The 23,352-nt window shown below is 28.6% G+C and overlaps 6 protein-coding genes across 12 annotated transcripts; 3 read left to right on the forward strand and 3 right to left on the reverse strand.

Annotated features, from left to right (window-relative positions):
• Positions 1 to 45: 45 nt before the first annotated feature.
• On the reverse strand, positions 46 to 4,506 carry LOC132914116 (ubiquitin carboxyl-terminal hydrolase 20). Its single transcript, XM_060972953.1, has 4 exons — positions 3,734 to 4,506; positions 1,848 to 3,605; positions 1,498 to 1,769; positions 46 to 1,422 (listed from the first exon to the last, which is right to left on the reverse strand). The coding sequence occupies exons 1-4, from the start codon at positions 4,150 to 4,152 to the stop codon at positions 1,121 to 1,123; spliced, it is 2,751 nt and encodes a 916-aa protein (XP_060828936.1). The 5' UTR covers positions 4,153 to 4,506; the 3' UTR covers positions 46 to 1,120.
• A 150-nt stretch (positions 4,507 to 4,656) lies between these two features.
• Positions 4,657 to 6,560, forward strand: LOC132914117 (eukaryotic translation initiation factor 2 subunit 1). Of its 2 annotated transcripts, none has more exons than XM_060972954.1 (6): positions 4,657 to 4,815; positions 5,015 to 5,260; positions 5,349 to 5,580; positions 5,662 to 5,894; positions 5,969 to 6,084; positions 6,172 to 6,560. In XM_060972954.1, exons 2-6 carry the CDS (start codon positions 5,023 to 5,025, stop codon positions 6,355 to 6,357), a joined length of 1,005 nt encoding a protein of 334 aa, XP_060828937.1. In that variant the 5' UTR covers positions 4,657 to 4,815; positions 5,015 to 5,022; the 3' UTR covers positions 6,358 to 6,560. The 2 variants fall into 2 exon arrangements, with proteins under 2 accessions (XP_060828937.1, XP_060828938.1); XM_060972955.1 differs by having other exon boundaries at positions 4,675 to 4,781.
• Positions 6,561 to 6,719: 159 nt separating this feature from the next.
• Positions 6,720 to 7,547, reverse strand: LOC132914119 (small ribosomal subunit protein uS10). 2 transcript variants are annotated; one of them, XM_060972956.1, is made up of 3 exons: positions 7,405 to 7,534; positions 7,117 to 7,222; positions 6,720 to 7,027 (listed from the first exon to the last, which is right to left on the reverse strand). In XM_060972956.1, the coding sequence occupies exons 1-3, from the start codon at positions 7,405 to 7,407 to the stop codon at positions 6,771 to 6,773; spliced, it is 366 nt and encodes a 121-aa protein (XP_060828939.1). In that variant the 5' UTR covers positions 7,408 to 7,534; the 3' UTR covers positions 6,720 to 6,770. The 2 variants fall into 2 exon arrangements, 1 of the variants encoding a protein (XP_060828939.1); XR_009659518.1 differs by having other exon boundaries at positions 6,920 to 7,027; positions 7,117 to 7,217; positions 7,401 to 7,547.
• Positions 7,548 to 8,060: 513 nt separating this feature from the next.
• On the forward strand, positions 8,061 to 16,534 carry LOC132914114 (sister chromatid cohesion protein PDS5 homolog B). 4 transcript variants are annotated; one of them, XM_060972948.1, is made up of 17 exons: positions 8,061 to 8,359; positions 9,083 to 9,234; positions 9,331 to 9,525; positions 9,639 to 9,829; positions 9,914 to 10,121; positions 10,224 to 10,730; positions 10,805 to 11,103; positions 11,193 to 11,535; positions 11,606 to 11,710; positions 11,805 to 12,224; positions 12,307 to 12,669; positions 12,767 to 13,013; positions 13,117 to 13,364; positions 13,437 to 13,733; positions 13,887 to 13,922; positions 14,043 to 14,093; positions 14,152 to 16,534. In XM_060972948.1, exons 2-17 carry the CDS (start codon positions 9,154 to 9,156, stop codon positions 14,206 to 14,208), a joined length of 3,648 nt encoding a protein of 1,215 aa, XP_060828931.1. In that variant the 5' UTR covers positions 8,061 to 8,359; positions 9,083 to 9,153; the 3' UTR covers positions 14,209 to 16,534. The 4 variants fall into 4 exon arrangements, with proteins under 4 accessions (XP_060828931.1, XP_060828933.1, XP_060828932.1 ...); XM_060972949.1 differs by having other exon boundaries at positions 8,062 to 8,359; positions 12,767 to 12,998; XM_060972950.1 differs by lacking the exon at positions 13,887 to 13,922.
• Positions 16,491 to 19,987, reverse strand: LOC132914115 (probable ATP-dependent RNA helicase DDX27). Its single transcript, XM_060972952.1, has 13 exons — positions 19,812 to 19,987; positions 19,503 to 19,691; positions 19,294 to 19,384; positions 19,085 to 19,230; positions 18,688 to 18,993; positions 18,466 to 18,593; positions 18,182 to 18,379; positions 17,947 to 18,091; positions 17,661 to 17,842; positions 17,249 to 17,580; positions 16,901 to 17,146; positions 16,739 to 16,820; positions 16,491 to 16,628 (listed from the first exon to the last, which is right to left on the reverse strand). The coding sequence occupies exons 1-13, from the start codon at positions 19,896 to 19,898 to the stop codon at positions 16,535 to 16,537; spliced, it is 2,226 nt and encodes a 741-aa protein (XP_060828935.1). The 5' UTR covers positions 19,899 to 19,987; the 3' UTR covers positions 16,491 to 16,534.
• A 430-nt stretch (positions 19,988 to 20,417) lies between these two features.
• LOC132914196 (flap endonuclease 1) lies at positions 20,418 to 23,055 on the forward strand. 2 transcript variants are annotated; one of them, XM_060973069.1, is made up of 8 exons: positions 20,418 to 20,641; positions 20,792 to 20,840; positions 20,912 to 21,078; positions 21,811 to 21,920; positions 21,976 to 22,179; positions 22,274 to 22,492; positions 22,572 to 22,754; positions 22,829 to 23,055. In XM_060973069.1, exons 1-8 carry the CDS (start codon positions 20,560 to 20,562, stop codon positions 22,904 to 22,906), a joined length of 1,092 nt encoding a protein of 363 aa, XP_060829052.1. In that variant the 5' UTR covers positions 20,418 to 20,559; the 3' UTR covers positions 22,907 to 23,055. The 2 variants fall into 2 exon arrangements, with proteins under 2 accessions (XP_060829052.1, XP_060829051.1); XM_060973068.1 differs by having other exon boundaries at positions 20,419 to 20,641; positions 20,738 to 20,840.
• Positions 23,056 to 23,352: the final 297 nt, after the last annotated feature.

Here is a 23,352-nt window from a genome sequence, read left to right on the forward strand (position 1 = left end):
CTATGATACAATATTAAAGGTATTATAAGAGGGAAAAACCAATAATTTTTAATAAATAAAGAAATCAACTTGTTTATTATTCATCTTAGATATGTTACTTTTCGTAATGATAATTGATAATTGATATTAACTTTACAATCATTTGTGTCCCTGCGTTTTGTAATTCAAATTATAATAACATCCAAACAAGCGATGCACGCATATAATATGTATACTTCACTATAATATATTGTATACAAAATAACCGCTAATTATTGAATTTAATAACTCTGGTAACAATATAAGGCCGTGAGATCACAACAAAAAATGCTTCTAACTTTTACTTTAAAGATATACATATCAATGAATTTATAACTTAACTGCGGTAGGTGTGTGTGTGTGTGACTACAGCAGGTTTGACATTTTCTACTAATTTTCTACAGTACGAAGCTTGTGTTACTATCATTCTGTTGTGGTTTTATATATTACTCTTGGTATATTTTACCAGGGTTAACTAAAAATTTCTGCTAAATTAAGTCGATTTATTTTTCAGTCTTCCACTTATATGTATATAGTGTATACATTTTTTAAATGAATGCATATAAACCAGAAAATATGTAATTTTGGGTATTTTGTATATGCAGGAATGACACACAGATATTATAGTAAATGTACAAAGAGGAAAAATATTAAATTTAACATCAAAGTTGGAGGACTAATAATATGTCACCAGCTTAGTCTAAAATACAGCTAAATATTTGTCTTTAAATAATACAGTCGTAGATACCAAATTTTGTACTAACTAATTGCCCACCAAATACACTTAATACCCACAGATTTACATTAAATTGCACATAGTGACAAACAAAAGACACACAAGCAAACGCCATGAAATACACAGACATTTCTTAAAATTTTTATATAATGTTTCACCATGTTCAAATATTTTATAAGAAGTACTGTGTAGCAAGTAGTTTTATCGAAGATACTTTTGTTTTACAGATCCAACAATAATCTATAACATAACTATGTTATACGACATGATAGTTAGAAATTGATTCTTTTATATGAGTATATCAATTATAACTTTAATGTCCATATGGAAGTATTAATTTATATTTTGTATATTGAAGTAATGAATTTACTCATTGACATCCCTTTGTGTTTGATGTGAGTCACTATCCGAAGTTAAGCTTTCAATAGCACTATCTGGTTGTGAAATTGTTTCAGAACTCCTAGTCATACAGAGTTTATTAGATTTAACTTCTGTACGACTGGATTTAAAATTCTGATCTAGATTTGAATTTGAAGTGGAATGTAATGATATATTAGACTGAGCAGAAACTGGTCTTTGACATGAATGCAACATTAATTCTGGTCCTCCACCATATGTAGTTAAGAAGAATTGCCAGAGTTCTTCTGGTATTTGTCCATAATCTGAACCTATATATAAGTTTTATATTAAAATACATATAAACTTATTATAAAGACTTGAACATACTATAATTTGAAACTTACCAACTTTGAGGATATTCTGACCATTCTTATTTATTATGATAGAATTATTATCAATTGGTCCTGGTGGTTGAGTCTCTTTACCCCGTACAAAACTTTGCCATTGACGTAACCAAGCCATAGCCAATCCATATATGGCAGTAGGATTGTCAGTGTTATGATTTAGCTGTTGAAATACTTCCATCTCATATTGTCTCCTTTTTTGTAATGATTCATATTTTTCTTCACAACTTGGACATTCGTATAAATGTGTACACGCTGGACCCCCTCCAAATCTAAAACATTGTTTTAGTCAATAATTTAAGTTCTAAATTAAAGGAATAATTTTGAAATATAATTTATGTAATGCTTACGTATTATATAAATATTCCCAAACTGCTTGTGGAATAGGCATGCTAAGTTTATCTACAAATTGTGCTCTAACAGGATTGACACCACCGTGTGGACAAAGGAAATCAGAATTATCTATAGGTCCTGGTTCCGAAAATGTATTAAAACGATTTATCCATTGCCGCGATACAAAGAAGTTCAGATCAGACAATTCTCTGGAAGAAATTTCCATTAATTCCATTGTTTTGTCACGTAACTGCAACATTTCTGGTGACCACTTCTTATAAAATAACACATAAGCCTCACAATGCTTTACAGTTTCTGGTGAAACTTCTGTGACACATTGATCATCAAATTCAAACCATTTATTCACAATAGGATTTAATGCATAACAAGTATAATGACCACCACCAGCTGTACCATGATGACAAATAACTGATATTAAATCATACATGGTTACTTTGGATACACACTCTTTATGCAAATATGGTCGCATATCTAATCCTTCTAATGGAAATGAAACATAATTTGCTATTTTTGAACTAAACATTAATTCATGACGAAACCTTTTTAAATGGACACATAGTATCTCAGGTAGTTCTAAAACTTTGGAAAATTTAATTCCATTTCGCAGTTTGTTACACTTTTCACAACTGTACATATTATCTCCTTTAAGTTCATCTGCACTAAAAAATGCAGAAAGACAGTCATGAAGACTAACAACTGGCCCCCAAAACCAAGAACGCATCCATTGTAAGAACCATGATAGCCAACCAGACTGATTAGTTACATACACAACATCTGAACATGGTCCTGCCTTCTGCGGAGTTAAAGGTCCTTGATGTAACATATCAATATGATCTCTACTTGGAATGGGTAATGACAAATCTTGAAAAGTTTCTACTCTTGTTGAAATTCTATCACAAGTTAAACATTGTACGCTACTTAAAAGTTTTCCATCAAATATATCACTAATGATACTTCGTGTTTTCATTTGTTTCTTAGTCCTGTATTTCACAGGTGAATTTTGTGTTGATCTTTGTTGCTGAGAAAATGGTTGACTTTCTACAGTTGACTTTTTGATATTTCTATTTGTGAATTTACTTCTTAGTTTTTCTGATTGAGATACTCTAGAATATCTTCTTTTTGTACCACGTTCACCTTCATCACTAAGAGAACTTTGTTCACTTACTCCAGAATCACAAGTTTCATATTCAGCATCTGATTGGCTAGAACCATTACCATCAATTTCAGTTTCATCTTCATCTGAAGACTGTTCTCCTAGTCCCTTTAATCTCAACACATTGTCGCGATCATCTTCAATATGTTCTTTTAATTCTTCATGTAACTGATCCATAAAACATCTCAAAAATTCTTGAGTATCATGTTGATGATATCCTCTAAACATTGGATGGACTGTTCGAATACCAGATAATATTCCATGTGGTACAACATATCCTCTGGTTTTCTTATTCCACATGTCTCGAATAAGGTTTAAATAGCTTAAGCTTAAACCAGGTTTTCTATCTTTGGACATATAGCTAACCATATGACCACAATCCAAAAAGAACTGTGTCAAAGGAGGTACATTTGATAAAGCTTGAAGTGCTGCATTCATATAACATGTATTACCGATGTTTTGAAGACCAACAAGACCTCTTGGTTTTCCGGAAAAATCTTTGCTTTCATCTGAGTCTGTACTATATGGTGAATCACCAGATTTTTCATTAAATAATCCATCTTTCTCATAATTCACTCTATTTATAAGCTCACCATAAAACCTATTGTTTATAAAAAAGAAAATACATTTATTTGGTAAATACGTATGCCTCAAAAACTTTCAGTATTTATTTTTTTAAGAATATAGTATAAATGAGAACTATATAAGAGGAATAAGTAAAATACTTACTTATCCAATATAAGCCGATTAAGATCATCTGTTTTACAATCTATATTAATAGGTGCATCACCAGCAAACTTGTTACTTTGTGGTTTTATATCTACTTGAGTAGGTGACACTGGTGGTGATGGTACATGCCTAGTTATAACTTCTCTTTTACAAGAGTAACACCATATACGATTTGTGGAAAGATTCATATGAGCACAATGATTAGGAAATTTTTGGTTGTGTACAATGCTATGATCCAAATGTGTTTCTGGACACCCGACCCAACGACAATCAGGGAATAAGCACAACCATAAGTTAGGTCCATCCGTATCACATTCACTACATTTTTTAAACTTTTCCTTTTGCGATACTACAATCTCAATAAACGCAAGATCACCACGATTGGCGATATGAGGACAATTCCTCGAAATCAGAGGCATTTGGATTTTGATATTTGTCCTGTCGATTATTATTGATCGTAGGACGCGAAATCGCGTGTACACTTTAGTTTTTCACATTCGTCTAAAATTTGGTTTACACGCGACTCGAATAATATTATAATCATTTTCTAACCTGACTGGGTCATGTCGTTCTTGGTAATCGAACATTATCCACGAAAACGATTGTCATTGGAGATAGTTGTGTTGAGAAAATTAGGTATTATAATCGGATAGCCAATGTAACAGAAAGAATACAGGTTGGCGTGCATGTTACAATCGATAATCGAATTGAAACCATTTAGAATAAACTTACACATTGTCATGTTTTGTTGATTCATATTAAATTTATGTTGAATAATTAACATTCGCATAATAATTATTATAATTGTTTATTTCTAATATGTATTTATGTCCCCAAAATTTATAATTTATTTGTATAGTGATATTAATCACAATACTTATCTAAATCCATTGCGATAGATGTCGCGTTGTTAGACAAAACGTTGTCAGTGATCAAACCTCAGGTTGACTACCGTGATTGAAAATCAAGAGCAAAGTGCACATGGATTATTAATACACGTTAATAAGTTTTTAACATTCTGAGCATATTTCGATAGTATAGATAAACGGTTGGTTATTTTTTGTGCAAATATATTCATACTGGTAACTATAAAAAGTATATTATCACACATTAGTAAAATTCTTAAAATTAACCTATATGCTAACCTTCTGTTTTTTATTTACTAAAATATTTGACAGACTTAAATGTTCTTTGACGCAAAGAAAGATATTTATCACTGAAAAAAAATGAATTTCATTTTTATTTTGATTAAAACAAATCGTAATATTTTTCTTTTTATAGTAGGAAAAATGGTGTTGTCGTGTCGATTTTACAAAGAAAAATATCCTGAAGTGGAAGATGTAGTTATGGTGAATGTACGTAGCATAGCTGAAATGGGAGCATATGTACATTTATTAGAATATAATAATATTGAGGGTATGATCCTCCTTTCTGAATTGTCTAGAAGACGTATTAGATCTATTAATAAACTTATTAGAGTAGGAAAAACTGAACCAGTTGTTGTTATTAGGGTTGACAAAGAGAAAGGTAAAGTATATAAAAGCTTTATGCATGAAATTATCCTAAAATTACTTTAATCATTTTATCTAATAGTTCATTAAATGATTCAATATAGGTTATATTGATCTTAGTAAACGTCGTGTATCAGCTGAAGATGTAGAAAAATGCACAGAGAGATATGCAAAAGCAAAGGCTGTAAACTCAATATTAAGACATGTTGCAGAATTATTACATTATGATAGTGATGATCAACTAGAGGAATTATATCAAAAAACTGCATGGCATTTTGAAGAAAAATATAAGAAACAAAAAGCTTCTGCATATGATTTCTTTAAGCAATCAGTTTTGTGAGTACAAGGAATAAAATATGTGAAATGAAATATTGTTAGTTTTGTATAGTAATGATTGTTAAAACATTGTTACTTTAGGGATCCATCTATTTTAGCAGAGTGTGGGCTTGATGAATATACAAAAGATGTATTATTAAATAATATTAAACGAAAATTAACTTCTCAAGCAGTAAAAATTAGAGCAGATGTAGAAGTAGCTTGTTATGGTTATGAAGGAATTGATGCAGTGAAAGCTGCTTTAAAAGCTGGTTTGGCTCTTTCCACTGATGAACTTCCAATTAAAATTAACTTAATTGCACCACCACTGTATGGTATGTCTCTACTTTTATGTTTTTGCATAATCTTCATCTATGGATAAAAACTTAAAAATTTAATTTCGTTTTAGTTATAACAACATCTACACCAGAAAAACAAGATGGTTTAAAGGCATTAAATGATGCCATTGACGCTATACAAAATAAAATAACATCATTGGGAGGTGTATTTAATGTTCAAATGGCTGTATGTTTTGTCATTATTATTAGAAACTTATTAGATTATATATATTCGAACCTTTTATGTATATGAAAATAATTTTTTAATTTATAGCCAAAAGTTGTTACTGCAACTGATGAAGCAGAATTAGCAAGACAAATGGAACGAGCTGAACTCGAAAATGCTGAAGTTGCTGGTGATGATGATGAAGAAGAAGTGGAAGGAATGGATGGATTTAGTGGTGGTGAAGGCGCAGAGGAAGATAAAAAACCCGAAAACGATTCTCAAGAAGAAGAATAAACATAGAATAAATTAACAAATTATCACGTTTCATTAACTAACAGTTGTTTTTAAATCACAATTGTACTTTTATAAGTACGCTACTGCCTTGTTGGACATTATGCAGAATATTTCAAATATGTACACAAAAATCAATGTATTATAATTTATAAATAATTTTTTATGAACTTCATGAAATAAACAGATCAATAATGTCTAAATTACTGATAGAAAAATTATCTTTTTTTCATATTGGCAATATACTTTCAATTTTCTAATTAATAAATTTAAATTCTAATCCTTTAATCTTTTACATGTTTATGATATATGTTAATTGCAAAATACTTATTTGATCTTATTAGAATACAAATTTTACACAGATATTTGCATTTTTACATTTTTATTAAAACTTTATACAGTTTTATTTAAATTGTTTATTCATTTGCAATCGTGACTTCCACTTCAACACCAGGTTCTATGGAAATGCTTGTAATTTGCTTTACAATTTCTGATGGTGAATACAAATCAATAACTCTCTTGTGAATGCGCATCTGGAAACGATCCCACGTTTTTGATCCTTCACCACACGGTGTTTTACGCGTGGTTATCCTTAAGATTTTTGTGGGCATACGAACTGGGCCCTTCACCTTAAGTTTTTGTTTATTTGCTCCATTTATCAATTCCGAGCAAACTAAAACAACATGTACAATTAAGAAAATGTATGCAATAATAATATAAAATAATATTGTATAAAGATAACACATACAAAAAACAATTTACCTTTTTCGAGAGAGCGTACATTTCGTGAAGTTAGTGTAATCCTAATTCTGTGAATAGGGGTTACTTCTTGTCCTGGTTTTTCAGGGTTGTCAACTTTTGCACTTGCCTAAAATATTATTGAATAAAGCACAATTAATATTATTAAATGAAAACATACAGCTGTAAACCGCGTGTTTGGACATACAATTAACCTAACAAACAGAACTTATATAAAAAGATTTATAATTCGTTAAACCAATTTAATTGAAAATCTTATTTCGAGTGAAAATTAACAAAATAATCACACACCATTGTTTAATTTGCTTTCCTGGTCGAGATGATCAATTTCTTTTCAAACAAATTGATCAGCGCTGAACCAATGCATGCACACGTTGCATGTGCTAAACTGAAAGAGATAGGAAACACCATGATTTCCGGTTAGGTATGATTCAAATATTCTAATAATTTCTAGTGAAAATGCATTAGTAACTATATTTTTTTAATGAAATTCATTTTATATATAAATAATATTACAAGCTAATAAATTTTATATTAATTTATATTTAAAAAATCAAAGGCAATTTCCATAATTAATTCCAAAAATTAATCTTATTTGTTATCAGATTATAATCATTTATACAATTAAATTATTAATAAATTATAGGTTTAAAAAATTTAATCTGTATTTTTACTTTTATGATATGTATTATCTGGTTAATTACAGATGTTTAGCTGTACATATTATTTGTTCTAAATTCTACCGCTAATTGCATATGCTTAAATGTTGTTTTCATTAAAATTCTTCATGGACTAACTTCGTCCAGATGTACATAACAGAAACATTACACTATTGGTGCAATATGTTTTTTCGTACATTCTAACCAATAGCATTACTGTTATATTCCCTTCAGTACTTTTATGTTAGTGTTGTTTAACTACTTGAATCTGAAGTATTCTCCAATAAAGTTAAATGTGGATGACTTCAAGTGATCGAATGCACTGTCGCGTCCTTTGACACGCTTAACCGTTTACGAAAACGATTTCGCTACATTTTTGCTGACATTTTGATCGTTTTACCATGCCAGATATTTACAAAAAATTCAGGAAGTTACGTCGAACGCGATATATTCGCACTTAGTAATAATTACAACGTGAAAGTGTGTGAACTCCAAAAACTAAAATAGTGCCGTGTATCCATCACATATATTTGCTTTATTGATATTTTGAGTGTCACAGGCCTTGTGGTGCCTATGCATATCTTGAGGTAATACATTCTGTAATGGATGTAATATCCAACATCTTTTGTATAATAATGTATTTTGAAATTCTTTAGCTTTATAAGTGTGCTAAATAGTATTACTGTTTACATTGTTTTCTTATATTTATGCACAAATCATAGACATAACCTATGATGCTTCATTATAATTTGTTTTAAAGTACTAGTATTATATTTTATACAAGTAAACATATATTAGCATGTTATATTATCTTTTTATTAATTCATTTAAGTCATACTTTTGTTATATGATTTGTATTTGTTGTACGTATGTAGAAGCTTCTACTTACTATTTGTGTTGATATCAAAACTATAATGGCATGTAAGGATAAAAGCTACTAGTTTGATAATAACATAAATATTCATGTTTATTTTTATTTTTAACTCATTTAATCTTTTTTAATTTGTTGATTTTATGTTTATTTTTATCATTTTAACGCTATACACTTTATATTTTCTTATTCAGTTATATAATTGATTAAGCATTATACAAAAATCATTATTATATTGTAAATTATTACAATAAATCATTATGTACATTGAATTATAAATTATGTTATAAAATATCAAAATATATGTGAAGTTGGAAGAGTTGCATCGTATAATTGTAACAAACATTGTTTTATTTTAATAAAATGACTTTATTACTTAAATCATTGAAAATAACATTTTAAGGCAGAAGAATAACTAATGTGACATACAATATTTCAGAATTTGGACGGTGTTCTAGATTATTTTAAGAATATAAAGTTACTCATATTTGGTTAAATCATTTAGTAAACATGTCAGAAATAGTTTACCCGCAAGGGTGCAGATCTGTCACAGAAGATCTGGGTCCAGATGAACTTATTAGGAGATTAAAGGTATATCTGATAAAATGATTTATATCTTATATAAAATATAAGAGAGACAGTAGATAAAACAATTAAAGATAACCGATATCAAAATTTATCAAATAGACATTAGCTCATACATTACAAGCAATGGGTCAAGATGAAGGAATGTATCAACAATATATACCACTTGCATTACATTTGGCAGAAGAACATTTTTTAATGCATCAGAGTAAAGATGTACAACTTTTGATTGCATGTTGTATTGCTGATGTTTTGAGGGTTTATGCTCCAGAAGCTCCATATAAAGATGCAGAGCAGGTAATATAAGTTAATTAATTATAACGTTTCATAGAATATTTTACATAAATGTTTCTAATTCTTATTGAGAATTTAAGGATTTAATAATAAATTAATACCCTTATCTGTTATAGGTTAAAACAATATTCTTGTTTCTGATTAAACAATTAGCTGGACTAAAAGATCCAAAAGATCCTGCTTTTAAAAGATATTTCTATCTTCTGGAAAATTTAGCATATGTGAAATCATTTAATATGTGTTTTGAACTAGAGGACTGCCAAGAAATCTTTTGTGCACTATTTTCTCTTATGTTTAGGATAGTAAAGTATGTTTAACATGATTATACAGTACATAAATACAATATATAAATGAATAGTTAATTAATTGCTTGTAATTCTAATGATTTCAGCGATGAACATTCTGGGAAAGTCAAAAGCTTTATGCTAGATGTATTATGTCCACTTATTACAGAATCAGACATTGTTAGCAATGAACTTCTAGATATCATACTTATGAACATTGTAGAACCAAACAAAACACAAAAGAAAAATGCGTATTTACTTGCGAAAGAACTAGTGATTAAATGTAGTGATACATTAGAACCATACATTCAAGCAGTGAGTAGAATAAAAGAAACACTTTTTTTTTGTTTGTAAATCTATAACATAAGAAGGTAAAAGTTAATAATACCAAACCTTTTTATATTTTAAAATTCATAGTTCTTCAACCATGTATTGATCTTGGGCAAAGAGGAGAAGAGCTTACAAATTTGCAAGAAAGTGTATGATTTAATTTATGAGTTGAATCACATATGCCCAAGCGTCTTGCTGTCCGTCCTACCACAATTAGAATGTAAACTAAAATCTTCCTCTGAATCCGAAAGATTGGGTGCTGTAGCATTATTAGCAAGAATGTTCTCTGAGAAAGGATCTCAGTTAGCTGTGCAACACACACAATTGTGGCGTGCATTTTTAGGAAGATTTAATGACATCAGTGTATCAATTCGTATCAAATGTGTGCAGTATTCAATGCATTTTTTATTAAACCATCCTGAACTGAGAAAGGATATTACTGATACGTTAAAGTTAAGACAACATGATGCAGATGAAAGTGTACGATATGAAGTTGTTATGGCTATAGTGACTACTGCTAGAAGGGATTTTGAAGTGGTATCAGACAGTGAAGATTTATTAGAATTTGTTAAAGAAAGAACATTAGATAAAAAGGTATGTATTTTTTTACATGAAAATATGTAAACTATGAATATGAAAAAAATATTAATATTTGTTTCTATTTTCAGTTTAAAATCAGGAAAGAAGCAATGGCAGGATTAGCAATGATATATAAGAAACATTTGAATGATGCAGATGTACCGCAAGCTACGAAAAAGGCTGTTACTTGGATAAAAGATAAAATATTACATGGTTATTATATGGCAGGAATGGAAGATAGATTACTAGTAGAAAGATTACTAAACACTTGTTTGGTACCTTACCAACTACCAGCTGGCGAAAGAATGAAAAAGTTGTATCATTTATTAGGTACAATTGATGATCATGCATCTAAAGCATTTGTAGAATTACAAAAGCATCAGCTTGCGTAAGTACACTCTTTCTTAATTTTTTTTTTTATTATTATTATCTTGTATATATTTATTTTGTACTATTATATAAAATTTTATATTTCAGTGTACGAAGAGCAGTGGTTGAATGGTTAGAAATTGTAAAAAAGCCAGATGCCATGGTTGAACTTGTAGCTAAGATTCATCAGATATCTCGCTTTCTACCAGATCCTATGAAAGTTCAAGAATTTATACAAAAGTTCAGTGCTCACATGAGAAAAGACTCGGCCTTATTACAAGGAATGGAAACAATAGTTCAACCAAATGTTTCTTGTAAAGAGTGTGCAGATACAATAAGTATGGTTCTTAAAAAATTGGGTCAACCTGTCATGACGAATTTGTATTACAACACAATAAAAATGCTATTGGAAAGAGTCAGTTCTGTAATGATCGATGAAGAAGCAATTAGGGTAAGTAATGCATGTGGCTATATTTTTATGTCTTTATATTCATATCTTTATATCAATTATGTTTTAACAGGTTTTAATCGGATATGTATTAGATTGCTTAAAAGGTGGCAATGTAATAGAAGAAGTTGGACTTAATCCGAACAATGCAGGTGAAAAGGGTTTAAGGTTACTCGTGGTAAGTCTATAATTTTATTTTACAAAAGCATATAATTTTCGCTTTTTATGTTACTAATTCATTTTTATATGTATATAAAATGTTTTTCTTCTAGATGCTTTCATTTGTGTTTGGTCCACATTTTCTTCATAATGATATTTTGATGCAACTTGTCCATCTTTTGGAATTGGAAGATGAAATGGTAGCACCGTTGGTTCTTTCGATTTTTACATTTTTAGGGAAATATAAACCTTTATGTGATGTTGCACCGGATATTATGAACCTTATGGTTCCAATATGTAAAAATTTTGCAGAAACGGGAACACCAAAACAAGCAAAACAAGCTGTCAGGTGTTTATTTGTTAATATGACCAATATTCATGATACTATTTTCCCTGAAATTATTGAAAGAATTAAAAATAGTCTTACACCAACTTCAGAATATTATCGAACATCTATAGTTACATTAGGTCACATAGCTTATAATTTACCAGAAAAGTATCAAGTACAAATAAAAAATATGGTGTCTAGGAAGGTAAGTTCTGCTAAATATTATATTACTGTTTCAAAATTATGATAATGTGATTTAGTTCAGATTAAGTGTGTTGAATTTATAGATAGTCAAGGAGTTATTAGTGAAAGAAAGCAGTGAACAAACTGCTGATACCATTGAGGGAGACTGGTGCAGGGAAGATCAATTACCTGAAGAAACGCGTTGTAGATTAGAAGGATTGAAGTGCATGGCACGCTGGTTACTAGGATTGAAGACTGATGTGCTCTCTGCGCAAAAAACGTTTAGAATGCTGAATGCATTTGTAGTAAACAAAGGAGATCTTTTGCAGCAGGGTCGTTTAAGTAAAGCAGAAATGAGTTGGTTGCGCTTACAAGCTGGTTGTTCAATGCTGAAGATTTGCGAACAAAAAGGTGTTGGTGATCAATTTACAGCAGAACAATTCTATAATTTATCCCAGCTCATGGTGGTACGTTTTTCTAAACTATGATTTATTGATTTATTTTTTTAAAATAAATTTTACTTAAAATAAATAAAAATATTGTGAAAATGTATTTTTTCCATAGGATGAAGTTCCACAAGTGAGGGAAGCTTTTGGTAGCAAATTACATAAAGGACTTGGAAGAGGAATTCCAAACAAGTGTTTGCCACTAGACTTTATGGGTTATTATGCGCTTGCTGGCAAAGAGCAGGATAAAAGATTAAAATGTGTTTTAAAAACTTATATGCAAACTGATATAAATAAAAGGAGAGATTATGTTAAGACATTGTCATTGGGTACAGTGGAACGGGCCATGGGTAAGAAACTAAATAGTAAGGCATTATCGAAATATTGTTTAATATTATTCTTTTATTATTAAACACATATTATTAGAAAAAGATAAATATAAAATATTTTATTCAATTATTATTACAGGTCAACTGCCTCACATTCTTCCTGATTATATGCTAGTATTTGCAGTCCCTATTCTTGCACATGATCCTGAATTTACAAGTCATTTGATGGTTAATCAGTTGAAAGTGATACAACAATGTTTGTGGTTTATATTAGAACCCCTTATAACGAAAAATGAATATTATTGTTATGGTTTTTATAAAAATCTCATAGAACGAATGAAGAGTCATAAGGATGCTTTAAAACCTGAGGATAATAATATGAATTATGTAATTATAACAAATTATTTATTATTTATGATTCAGGTATATAAACAGCTTATATTTACTATGTACTTGCAGAAATTGTGGGCTGTTTGCGATTTGGCTATGAATGTGATATATACAAAAACGACAAATTTCGATATGAAAGAATTTCCAAGTGAAACACGAATTCCCACCATGTACTTCAAACGAGCGGATGAATTGCTGACTAACACTAGGAATTACTTACCTGCTGAAATGCAGATAAACATGTCGAGTCCTAAAGGAAAGGGTTCTCTTCATAATACACATTCTGTCAGTGAAAGACCACAACGTAGGGCTAAATCCAAACAACAGAAGGAAGTGGGCATTGGGCCGAACGAAACTGATGCAAGGGTAAGACAACTAAAATAATGTATAGGATAATTTTAGATAAAGTCTGATTTAGAGCAAATTCTTATATATACATTACGTTTGTAATTATTATATGAACGATATATGTATATAAATAATAGTCTTAAAAAGTCTATGAGTATATGTAATTTCAAGCTGCAAATTGGAGAAGTGGAATGTATTGATGCGCAGGTAAAATTATTTATATAGATTTATATTCAACATCTATTTCTCTTTTGTAGTATATTATACTTCATATTTCAAAAATATAAAATATATGTATTATATTTAATATATTATATTTACTTACAGCCAGCGGAAGCATCGGAAACTAGAATTCAATTACCTGGTTTAGAGGAAGAAGTAAGAAAAACATATTTATGATTGTAATTTGATATATAGTAAAGATATGATTTTTCAGATTGAAGAACCACCAGCAAAGAGGGCATTAAGAGAATCAGACAAAGTAAATAAATAATTAAGTGAATGAACTGTATTCAAAGGGATGTTAGGAATAGGGGAAAGACCGTGATGATCATAAGAATTAAAGAATCTAAAAATACTTTACAAATTAGAAAACAGAATATTTTGATTATGTACAACAATTAATAAACCTGTCGTTCGCGTATGTCTAGACAGTAAGATGTTAAGATAATGATACATTAACGTCAAATAATTGATACATATAGGCTTACAAGTCAAGAAACTATGCATCGCATTCGTAAGGAAATTAAAAATTTACTAACTGATGATATGAAAAATATTTTTCTTTCAATTGTAAAAAAAAAAAAAAAAAAAAACATGAACTTGGTTTGGTTTTAATTTCTCTACACGTTAAAAAAAAGCAATGGCACATTCATTAACAAAAAATACAATTCTTTATATAATTAATAACTGTTTAACCACCATCTTTTTTACATAAGTCTTCGAAAATATTTCCCTTTCTTTCTTGTGAAATATCTGACAATTGTTGTATTGTTCACTTTTGCATTGACGAATACAAATGTTTATATATACTATTTCATGTGCATTTTTCTTCATAGATTAATGAGATTGTATACAAAATTTTTGTAACAAACTATTGCAAATAGTAAAATCCTTACATGATATCATCAAACTTAATTGTAGTTTTCAGTAAAAAGTAATCGAAAACCACATTTATTACATGAAATACATCGAAATAATACACTTCATTAAATCTTTACACGCAGAAGAGAACAACATAACGTTGTTGGATTTCTGTGAACGTCATATACTAAACAAAAGGGTGTGTATCAATTGGCTTCGTGATCTAAAGTTGTTTGATTCTATTAATCTGATTATCATTATTATTATATTATATTATAATTAATATTATTGCCTTAATGCTATAATTATTTTATTGAAAGAATGACAATTTTGATAACCATTATTTCCTGAGAAAATATTGAAAATATTTTCTTATAAAATTATATGTTTATATTTTAATCCAAAAATTAATTTAAATGAGATTTGGTTAGCGCACGACCACTAATTATTAATTTATTTCAGACAAGGTGTCCTTATAAATACTTCAATAGTATCTAATAAATGTATACATATAAATATCTTCGACGGATAGTGCGCATTAATATAAAAAATAAACGTAAAAATTTTTGTTATAAAAAAGTATCGACAATGCACCACTAATTCAATAATCGATTGAAGTTTATCATCATCGAACGTGACAGTTATTCTTCCATCACTGTCATTATTGTATATGTATTATAAATTTACTTTCGTATCACTTTAATTCAAATTTGTATCCAGAACATATATTTGTACAAACAATATAGTAAAAGTATTATTGCGATATCCCGAGGAATTGTAGACATACTTTGAATGGTTTAAATACTTATATTTTTATTTTGTATTTTATAAGATGTTGAAAAACATTCATTGCATTTATAAATATTTATATAATAGTAATTTTACATATTACCAATTGCTTTAAACATAATGTATTCATTTAAAAATATATTTTATTTCATAACTACAATAAACAGAAATAAATGAAACTTTTGAATAAATATAGATTAAGTGTAAAATTCTATAGAATTTACTTAATATTTAGAGTTAAAAATAAATAATCTCACACCTTTTTGTTATTAAAAAATTAGGAAATTGGATACAAATTTGAATAGCATTAAAATAATTTAAAATGGGCCTAGGTTTTATAAAATTTCCTTTGTCATCATTAGAAGATTTCTTAGTATTAAGCATTAAATTGTATTAAACATTAAGATGAGAATGAGAATTGTGTATGAGGCTGTGAATGGTGATGAGTGTTTGATCTTATTATATAAACATTATAGAATTAACACATACCTATTACCTCTTCACTGAAATTACAGTACAATGCAAATCTTGCAATTTTTAATTTTTTAAACATTCATAAAGGTCATTCTTTATTTTTCATGTATGTACAAAGCATTGTTCATAAGTCATCAGCAGTGCATTGTTACTGTTTCAGCTTTATGAAATTTAATTTGATATTTCTTGAAATAATTTATAAGTTCAAATTGTTTTGGATTATGCTATATTTTATCTTATAGTATTATTATCAAACATTTGTTTCAATAAGTATTTAATTGCATAGTACTGCAATTTTTTCAAACAGGTTATAGACTACAAAATATACATATTCTGATGAAAAAAAACCAATTAATCAGTGCTATTCATCTGTCAATCTGTGAGACATAAGTGACGCATTGTAACGGTTCTATAATAAAACAAATTAAGTAAAATGGTATGTATTTAATAAGATACAGTTACAAATATCAAAATTAACGTCTTTTAAAATTTGATCTACTATCCCTTTTCCCTATGTTTAAACTTTTTGCATTTTTTCTTTTACTTTGATTCTTTTTAACATTTGCCCTAAAATAAATAAAATAGTTACTTATAAAAGCATTATTATGTATGTTTTTAAATATAATATAATAATATGTAATATTTTATTTTACCTTACTTTAATAAAATATACTTACTCATAACGCATTTTTTTCACAGCTTTCTTGCTTGTATTTGTTAAATCAGCAGCAAATGAAGATTTTGGCCGTTTTAGCGATGCTGAAATCGTATTGAGATTATAGAAAAAAAGATAAGATCCAATCTTTCATAATTAAAATGAATAATTTACTAGAACTTACCTTTTCTATTAGATGAAAATTTATCATTCTCTACAACTGCCCGAATTTTATTTTGTTTGTTCTTTTTCTTAGCTAGTCTCGCTTGGTATGCTGCAATTTTTTCTAATTCTCTTTTGGCTCTATCCTCTGCTGTTTCCTGTTTAGATTCTTTGGATTTCTTTTTCTTTTCTTCAACTATGTTCGATGGTTCTTTGTTTTGTTTCTTCTCTTTATTTGTGTTTTGTTTTTCAGTCAATGATAATTTCTCTAAAAATGATATAAATTATTTTGATAATGTGTACATGTATTCCATGTGAAATTTTGAATAGTTACAATTTCAAATACAAAAATTAATGGATTGAAAATTACCTTTTTCTTCTTTTCTTTCTTTCTGAGTTTGGAACCAAGTTCTTTGAGCGCCTTTATTACTTTCATTTTTTAATAATTTTTCTGCTCGATTCGCTTGATTTTCTATCTTGGCTAATTCCCTTTCATTTCGTTCTTCTTCTAAAATTTTGTTTACATCAGTTTCAAGAGACTGTAATTTTTTAGAATATTTGTCGATTATATCAGGAAGTATTATTCGATTCTTTACTGGATTTTTTGCATTTTTAATAATTTCTTTAACCAAAGAACGTTCTTGTTCTCCAGCTAGTGATACTGACACTCCAACACGACCAGCTCTAGCTGTTCTCCCAACTCTAACAAATAAATAATAAAGCAATTAATTCTTTTATATTGGTTACTTGTAAAAATTCACAATCAAATTAAATATTGATACCTATGAATGTAATGTTGCATGGTAACTGGCATTACGAAATTAATTACAGTTTTTACCCCACTAATATCTAAACCTCTTGCAGCAACATCTGTTGCTAATAAAATATCTATTTCTTCATTTTTAAATTTTGTTAAATTTTCTAGACGTTGTGGTTGTGTAAGATTACCATGAAGTTCTCCTACCTATCAAATTATACATAATGATGATTTAAAAGATTGCCTTTTACTTTTTACTACAAACTTCAATATACTTTAATATTTATTAGAATAAATTATATTTTAAATACCTTGATGCCTAATAACCCTAATAAAATGTGTAATCTATGAGCTTGTTTTTTTGTTTGCACAAAGACCATGACATGATCATGAAAGGTTCTACAAATTAGGGCTGCCAAAATTGCTTCACGATCTCCTTCTCTTTCTTTTCGTATCCTATATTAAAAATATATAAAGAATGAATATATACATGCATTAAACAAGAATATAAACATGATCAATTAGTTGCATAAGATATAATTTTACCGAATAAATTCTTGGCGTAAATTAAAAGCTACATCTTGATTGCTATCTACAAAAACTTTAACTGGTTTATCTAAAGATACAGCGGCCAAATCTTTCACTTCTTCAGTCATAGTAGCTGAGAATAAAATTGTTTGTCTGCTTCTTGAACATTGTTTTACTATGTACTTCATCTGTTCTGCAAAGTATTCATCTAACATCCTTATAAATAAAAAAGTATATGTATATAATCTCCCAATTATAAATTAATAAAAAGAATATAAAGCAAATATTCTTTTTTTATTTACCTATCTGCCTCATCTAATATAAGCACTTCAATGCTGTCTAATGAGAACGATGGTGTATTTCTTAAATGATCAATTAATCTTCCCGGAGTAGCTATTACTATATCTGGATTCTTCCTTAATACAGCCTCCTAATTTTAAAGTAGTAGTAAATTAATAAAGGATTATTTATTAGTATAGTGTTCATTTACTAATATTTAAGTTTCTCACAATATATCAACATACTTGAACTTTCACATCTAAACCACCAACAGATAATCCTACTTCAATTGTTGTAAATTGAGATAACTGTTTTGTAACTTGATACACTTGCACACCAAGTTCTCTTGTTGGAACAAGTACAAGAACACGAGAAATAGAAGGACCATCTAATGGTCTATATAATAATCTTTCTAGTGTTGGTAACATATAAGCTGCAGTTTTACCAGTACCTGTAGCAGCACAACCACATATATCACGACCCAGTAATGCAACAGGAATGGTAGCAGCTTGTATAGGTGTTGGATGCACAAAATTCATAGCTGTTATAGCCTTTAAAGAATATGTATTATGAATTAGTATTTGATAATTAATATATATATATTAATATAATATCTAATAATAATATATTGATATACAATACCTTTAACAAAGGACGCGACAAATTCATTTGGTAAAATGTTGCATGAGTTTCTATATTTGAATACTCCTCAAAGTTAATTGTTTCTTCATCATTTTCTTTAACAACCATTTTCTTTTTACTTTTCTTTTCTTTAGTTTTAAATATATCTAAAATAAAACATTTATATTTCTCTAATCAAGTTTACATTATAAAGTAAAATATATTGTTACCTTTTCTAAGATCATCTTCTGATAAGGACAGTTCATCGTCTCCTTTTTTAATTTCAGGTAAGTCTGTATTGGATTCGTTATCTATTTCATTCTGAAGGAAGAATATATAAATGTAACATAATTGTTGTATATGTAATTGAAACAACTAAATATCTAAAGAGAAATAATATCAAAATTATATATATATATATATATATATATATATGTACTTGTATTTTAGATTCGGATCCTCTTCTAATTCTTTTAATTTTATCATCAAGTTTTGTCTTAGCTTTTCGTTTAATATACTTGTTTAAGTCATTCCATGTGTCTTTATTGTAATCAGAAATATCATTTACAAATTGAAAATTGTTATCGAAGTCCTTATTTTCCTTTTTCTTTTGTTTCCTAGGCTGAAACTACATTAATTCGGAAATTTTTATTTTTCCAGAATGAGAATCATACAGTAAACAATCATCTTTCTAACTGAATAAAGTTGTACTATTTAACCTAATATAATTTGTTAAATTATGTCTTACATCATCTTCGACATCAGAATCTTCAGAGAAATTTGGCACTTCCTGATCATCTTCAATTGTTTTTATTAAATCACAATTAGTATCCATTTTCCACAACAAATACACATATTACAAAATCATGTACAATTCCTAATAATTCAACCACGTGGAATATCTACTATAGATATGTATGCAGTAACATATATATATATATATATATGTTACTATATATATATAATACCGATATATACCGATACTAATCAGAAAATTATAGTTTAATAATAATGAATTGCCATTAATAATATCATAAACAAAGTATAACGAAATATGTATAATATGTATAACTTATTATTCATTAAACTAGCATCTTAATTTCAAATATACACTAATGACGTATGAATTCAATTTGATGAATCTACTATACGCAATTTTATGATTTCATTTTAACTCTTATACTCGACATAAAAAGATATATAAAATATGTGATATTGAAATATTATATAATAATAGGATAAATAATAATAGGATAAATTTGAGTATCAAATGATTTCTATTAGCAGAGGTATTAGCAGGTATTTAGTAACTTCAGTTTTAGTAACTTTAATTTTCTCAACATTGGTTGGACAGCATGTTCATTCTTATTACAGCGTTATCACAGCGTAATATTGGCGCGAAACTTCTTATGTTATGCGTTTCTTTTTGATCCCACGTTTCACACATTATTGGACTAACTTTAACGCTAGTGATTGAATGATTGAGTGATACTACCATGGGTATTTTAGGTCTATCAAAATTAATAGCAGACATAGCGCCAAGTGCTATTAAAGAACAAGAATTAAAGCATTATTTTGGTATGTAGATAATCAGGATAATTCGGAATTTTGAATCATTTAATTATCAAAATTAATTATGAAAGGAATATTTTACATTTTTACTTTCTATTCTAGGTCGTAAAGTAGCCATAGATGCGTCGATGTGTTTATATCAATTTCTTATTGCAGTACGGAGTGAAGGAGCTCAGCTTACATCTGTACATGGTGAAACAACAAGGTATATATTTTGACAAATAATTACATATGAATATATATTTTGTATTACTTTTAATATTTTTTATATTATAGTCATTTAATGGGTACATTTTATCGAACAATACGTTTAGTAGAGCAAGGAATAAAGCCTGTATACGTGTTTGACGGGAAACCACCAAATCTAAAAGGTGGAGAATTAGCAAAACGAGCTGAAAGAAGAGACGAAGCACAGAAGTTGTTACAGGCAGCAGAGGAAGCTGGTATTTCTAAATATTAGATTATTTCATTTAAAAAATGATTGTGTTTTTTCTTCATTTGATTTATTATATAGGATGTCTGGTAACCATCAGTTATCACAGTACTGTTGGATGGAAGGTGATTCTACATTAAAAGCTAAGTCGAAAATATACAATAAATCTTTTTCATATGATGCTTTCTTTCTGAAAAAGATTTGAAATCAAGTTTGGAAATTTGACAAATATACTTAGAGTAATTTCGGGTTGAACAGGAGTCAAACCGCACGTAAAAATAGAACAAAAACATAGCTTTGCTTTTGAGAAAAGTAGATTTAAAAATGTATCACGCGTATGCACTGGATCAGTTCTTTATTAAACACGTTCAAATTTTATTTTCTTGTAAATGGGGCATATTCCTTTAAATGGAAAAATTTCATTTCACATTTTTGGCTTATTTTCGCATGTAGAATAACCTGCTACTGATTATTTATTCACACTTAGTTGGTACTTAGTGAAATTCAAGTATACTCAACAAAATTTAAAGCTTGATTTCCTCGGAAACAAAGCGTTATATGAAAAAATTTTATTGTGTACTATCAACTTATTTTTTCATGTTTAATGACTTCTTATAATCAAGGTCTTCTTAGGTCACAGCTTCGAATTGTACCACCAGTTACCGGACACCCTGTATATATACTTATACATGATAATTGCATCAATTTATATATCGTATTAAAATCTTTTGTCATTTTCTAGGAAACGCAGAGGATGTAGAGAAATTTAACAGAAGATTAGTAAAAGTTACAAAAGAGCATGCAGAAGAAGCTAAACAGTTATTGCAATTAATGGGCATTCCTTACATTGATGTAAGTAAAACAAGGCGCTATAAATTTCACTGTAATACATATATTGATTTTATAGGCTCCATGTGAAGCGGAAGCTCAATGTGCTGCTTTGGTAAAGGCTGGTAAGGTCTTTGCAACCGCTACAGAAGATATGGATGCACTTACTTTTGGATGCAATATTTTACTCAGGCGATTAACATTTAGCGAAGCAAGAAAGATGCCTGTACAGGAATTTCATTTTGATAAAGTATTAGAAGACCTTGGATTAAATCACGATGAAGTATGTAAGATCGATATTTTTATTGTATACAAGATATAATTAAAAATATTTATTTTCTGGCCATCAATAGCTTGTTATTTCTGCTTATTTACAGTTCATTGATCTTTGTATAATGTTGGGTTGTGATTATACAAGTAGCATTAAAGGAGTTGGACCAAAAAGAGCTATAGAGTTAATTAAAACACATAGGTCACTTGAAAAAATTATAGAAAACTTGGATAGTAAGAAGTTTTCCATTCCTGAAGACTGGAATTATAAAGAAGCTCGATTATTATTTCAAGAACCTGAAGTAACAGATCCTGAAACAATTGATGTAAATATAACATTCTATGTATAGTATAACATGTGTAAATGATTGGAAATATTTATAAGCATATTGATTTTTGCATAAGCTGAAATGGACAGAACCAAATGAAGAAGGGTTAGTACAATATTTATGCGGTGACAAGCAATTTAATGAGGAAAGAGTAAGGAATGGTGCAAAAAAATTATACAAAGCACGAAATACTTCCACTCAAGGAAGGCTAGATACATTCTTTAAAGTATTACCAAATCCAAATCCTCCGAAGCGTAAAGTAAATATAAATAACGGTTTTTAAGATTACACTATTTTTTTTTAATCTACTAAATTTATCATATTTTAAAACAGGCAGAAGACACAAAGGGAGCTGCTAAAAAAAATAAGAAAGGAACAACAGGGAAACCACGTGGAAGGCAGCCAAAATAATTGTTCAAAGCACTCATACTTTTTTAATTTTTATGAGTGCTATGTACTGAATCATTTATAACATTCAACATATAAAGTCATTATAAATAATTCTGAATACATTTAGATAGTTTCATATTTATTTCATAAAATATATTATAGACATTCAAGTAATATTTTTCATTTTACATACATCGTCCAATATTTATGGATTAACTTGTAGTACACCCTGTTACATAATTCCTTTTCATTTATATATTCTAGTAAATTACAATTTGAAGCTATATAAATTATGTAATTACGTATATAAAGTAAATTTTATTACAATATTTATTCAGTCTTGCTTTTTGCACCATGTGTATTTATTGTACAGTTTTATTAGGTGTATAGAGATTATTTTAATGTTGGACGGTATTTGGCAGTGATAGGAGATAGGGATGTTGTTTACAGTATGTATTGATAAAAGA

Source organism: Bombus pascuorum, chromosome 14 (assembly GCF_905332965.1).
Source record: "Bombus pascuorum chromosome 14, iyBomPasc1.1, whole genome shotgun sequence".
Taxonomy (NCBI): Eukaryota; Metazoa; Arthropoda; class Insecta; order Hymenoptera; family Apidae; genus Bombus; species Bombus pascuorum.

Bases quoted from the DNA above. Each gene is read 5' to 3' on its own strand.
- LOC132914116 (XM_060972953.1), bottom strand. From the start codon at position 4,152: ATGCCTCTGATTTCGAGGAATTGTCCTCATATCGCCAATCGTGGTGAT. The intron at 3,606-3,733 runs GTAAGTATTTTA...TATAAACAATAG, and splicing joins AATCGGCTTATATTGGATAA to GTTTTATGGTGAGCTTATAA. The intron at 1,423-1,497 runs GTAAGTTTCAAA...ACTTATATATAG, and splicing joins TCAGAATATCCTCAAAGTTG to GTTCAGATTATGGACAAATA.
- LOC132914117 (XM_060972954.1), top strand. From the start codon at position 5,023: ATGGTGTTGTCGTGTCGATTTTACAAAGAAAAATATCCTGAAGTGGAA. The intron at 5,261-5,348 runs GTAAAGTATATA...GATTCAATATAG, and splicing joins TAGGGTTGACAAAGAGAAAG to GTTATATTGATCTTAGTAAA. The intron at 6,085-6,171 runs GTATGTTTTGTC...TTTAATTTATAG, and splicing joins TATTTAATGTTCAAATGGCT to CCAAAAGTTGTTACTGCAAC.
- LOC132914119 (XM_060972956.1), bottom strand. The intron at 7,028-7,116 runs GTAAATTGTTTT...ATGTTGTTTTAG, and splicing joins TGTACGCTCTCTCGAAAAAG to TTTGCTCGGAATTGATAAAT.
- LOC132914114 (XM_060972948.1), top strand. From the start codon at position 9,154: ATGTCAGAAATAGTTTACCCGCAAGGGTGCAGATCTGTCACAGAAGAT. The intron at 11,711-11,804 runs GTAAGTCTATAA...TTTTTCTTCTAG, and splicing joins AGGGTTTAAGGTTACTCGTG to ATGCTTTCATTTGTGTTTGG. The intron at 13,923-14,042 runs GTAAAATTATTT...ATTTACTTACAG, and splicing joins TGGAATGTATTGATGCGCAG to CCAGCGGAAGCATCGGAAAC.
- LOC132914115 (XM_060972952.1), bottom strand. From the start codon at position 19,898: ATGGATACTAATTGTGATTTAATAAAAACAATTGAAGATGATCAGGAA. The intron at 18,092-18,181 runs GTAAAATTATAT...TTTTTAATATAG, and splicing joins TTACGCCAAGAATTTATTCG to GATACGAAAAGAAAGAGAAG. The intron at 17,843-17,946 runs GTATTTAAAATA...ATAATTTGATAG, and splicing joins TAGGGTTATTAGGCATCAAG to GTAGGAGAACTTCATGGTAA.
- LOC132914196 (XM_060973068.1), top strand. From the start codon at position 20,560: ATGGGTATTTTAGGTCTATCAAAATTAATAGCAGACATAGCGCCAAGT. The intron at 21,079-21,810 runs GTATTTCTAAAT...GTCATTTTCTAG, and splicing joins ACAGGCAGCAGAGGAAGCTG to GAAACGCAGAGGATGTAGAG. The intron at 22,180-22,273 runs GTATGTAAGATC...GCTTATTTACAG, and splicing joins TTGGATTAAATCACGATGAA to TTCATTGATCTTTGTATAAT.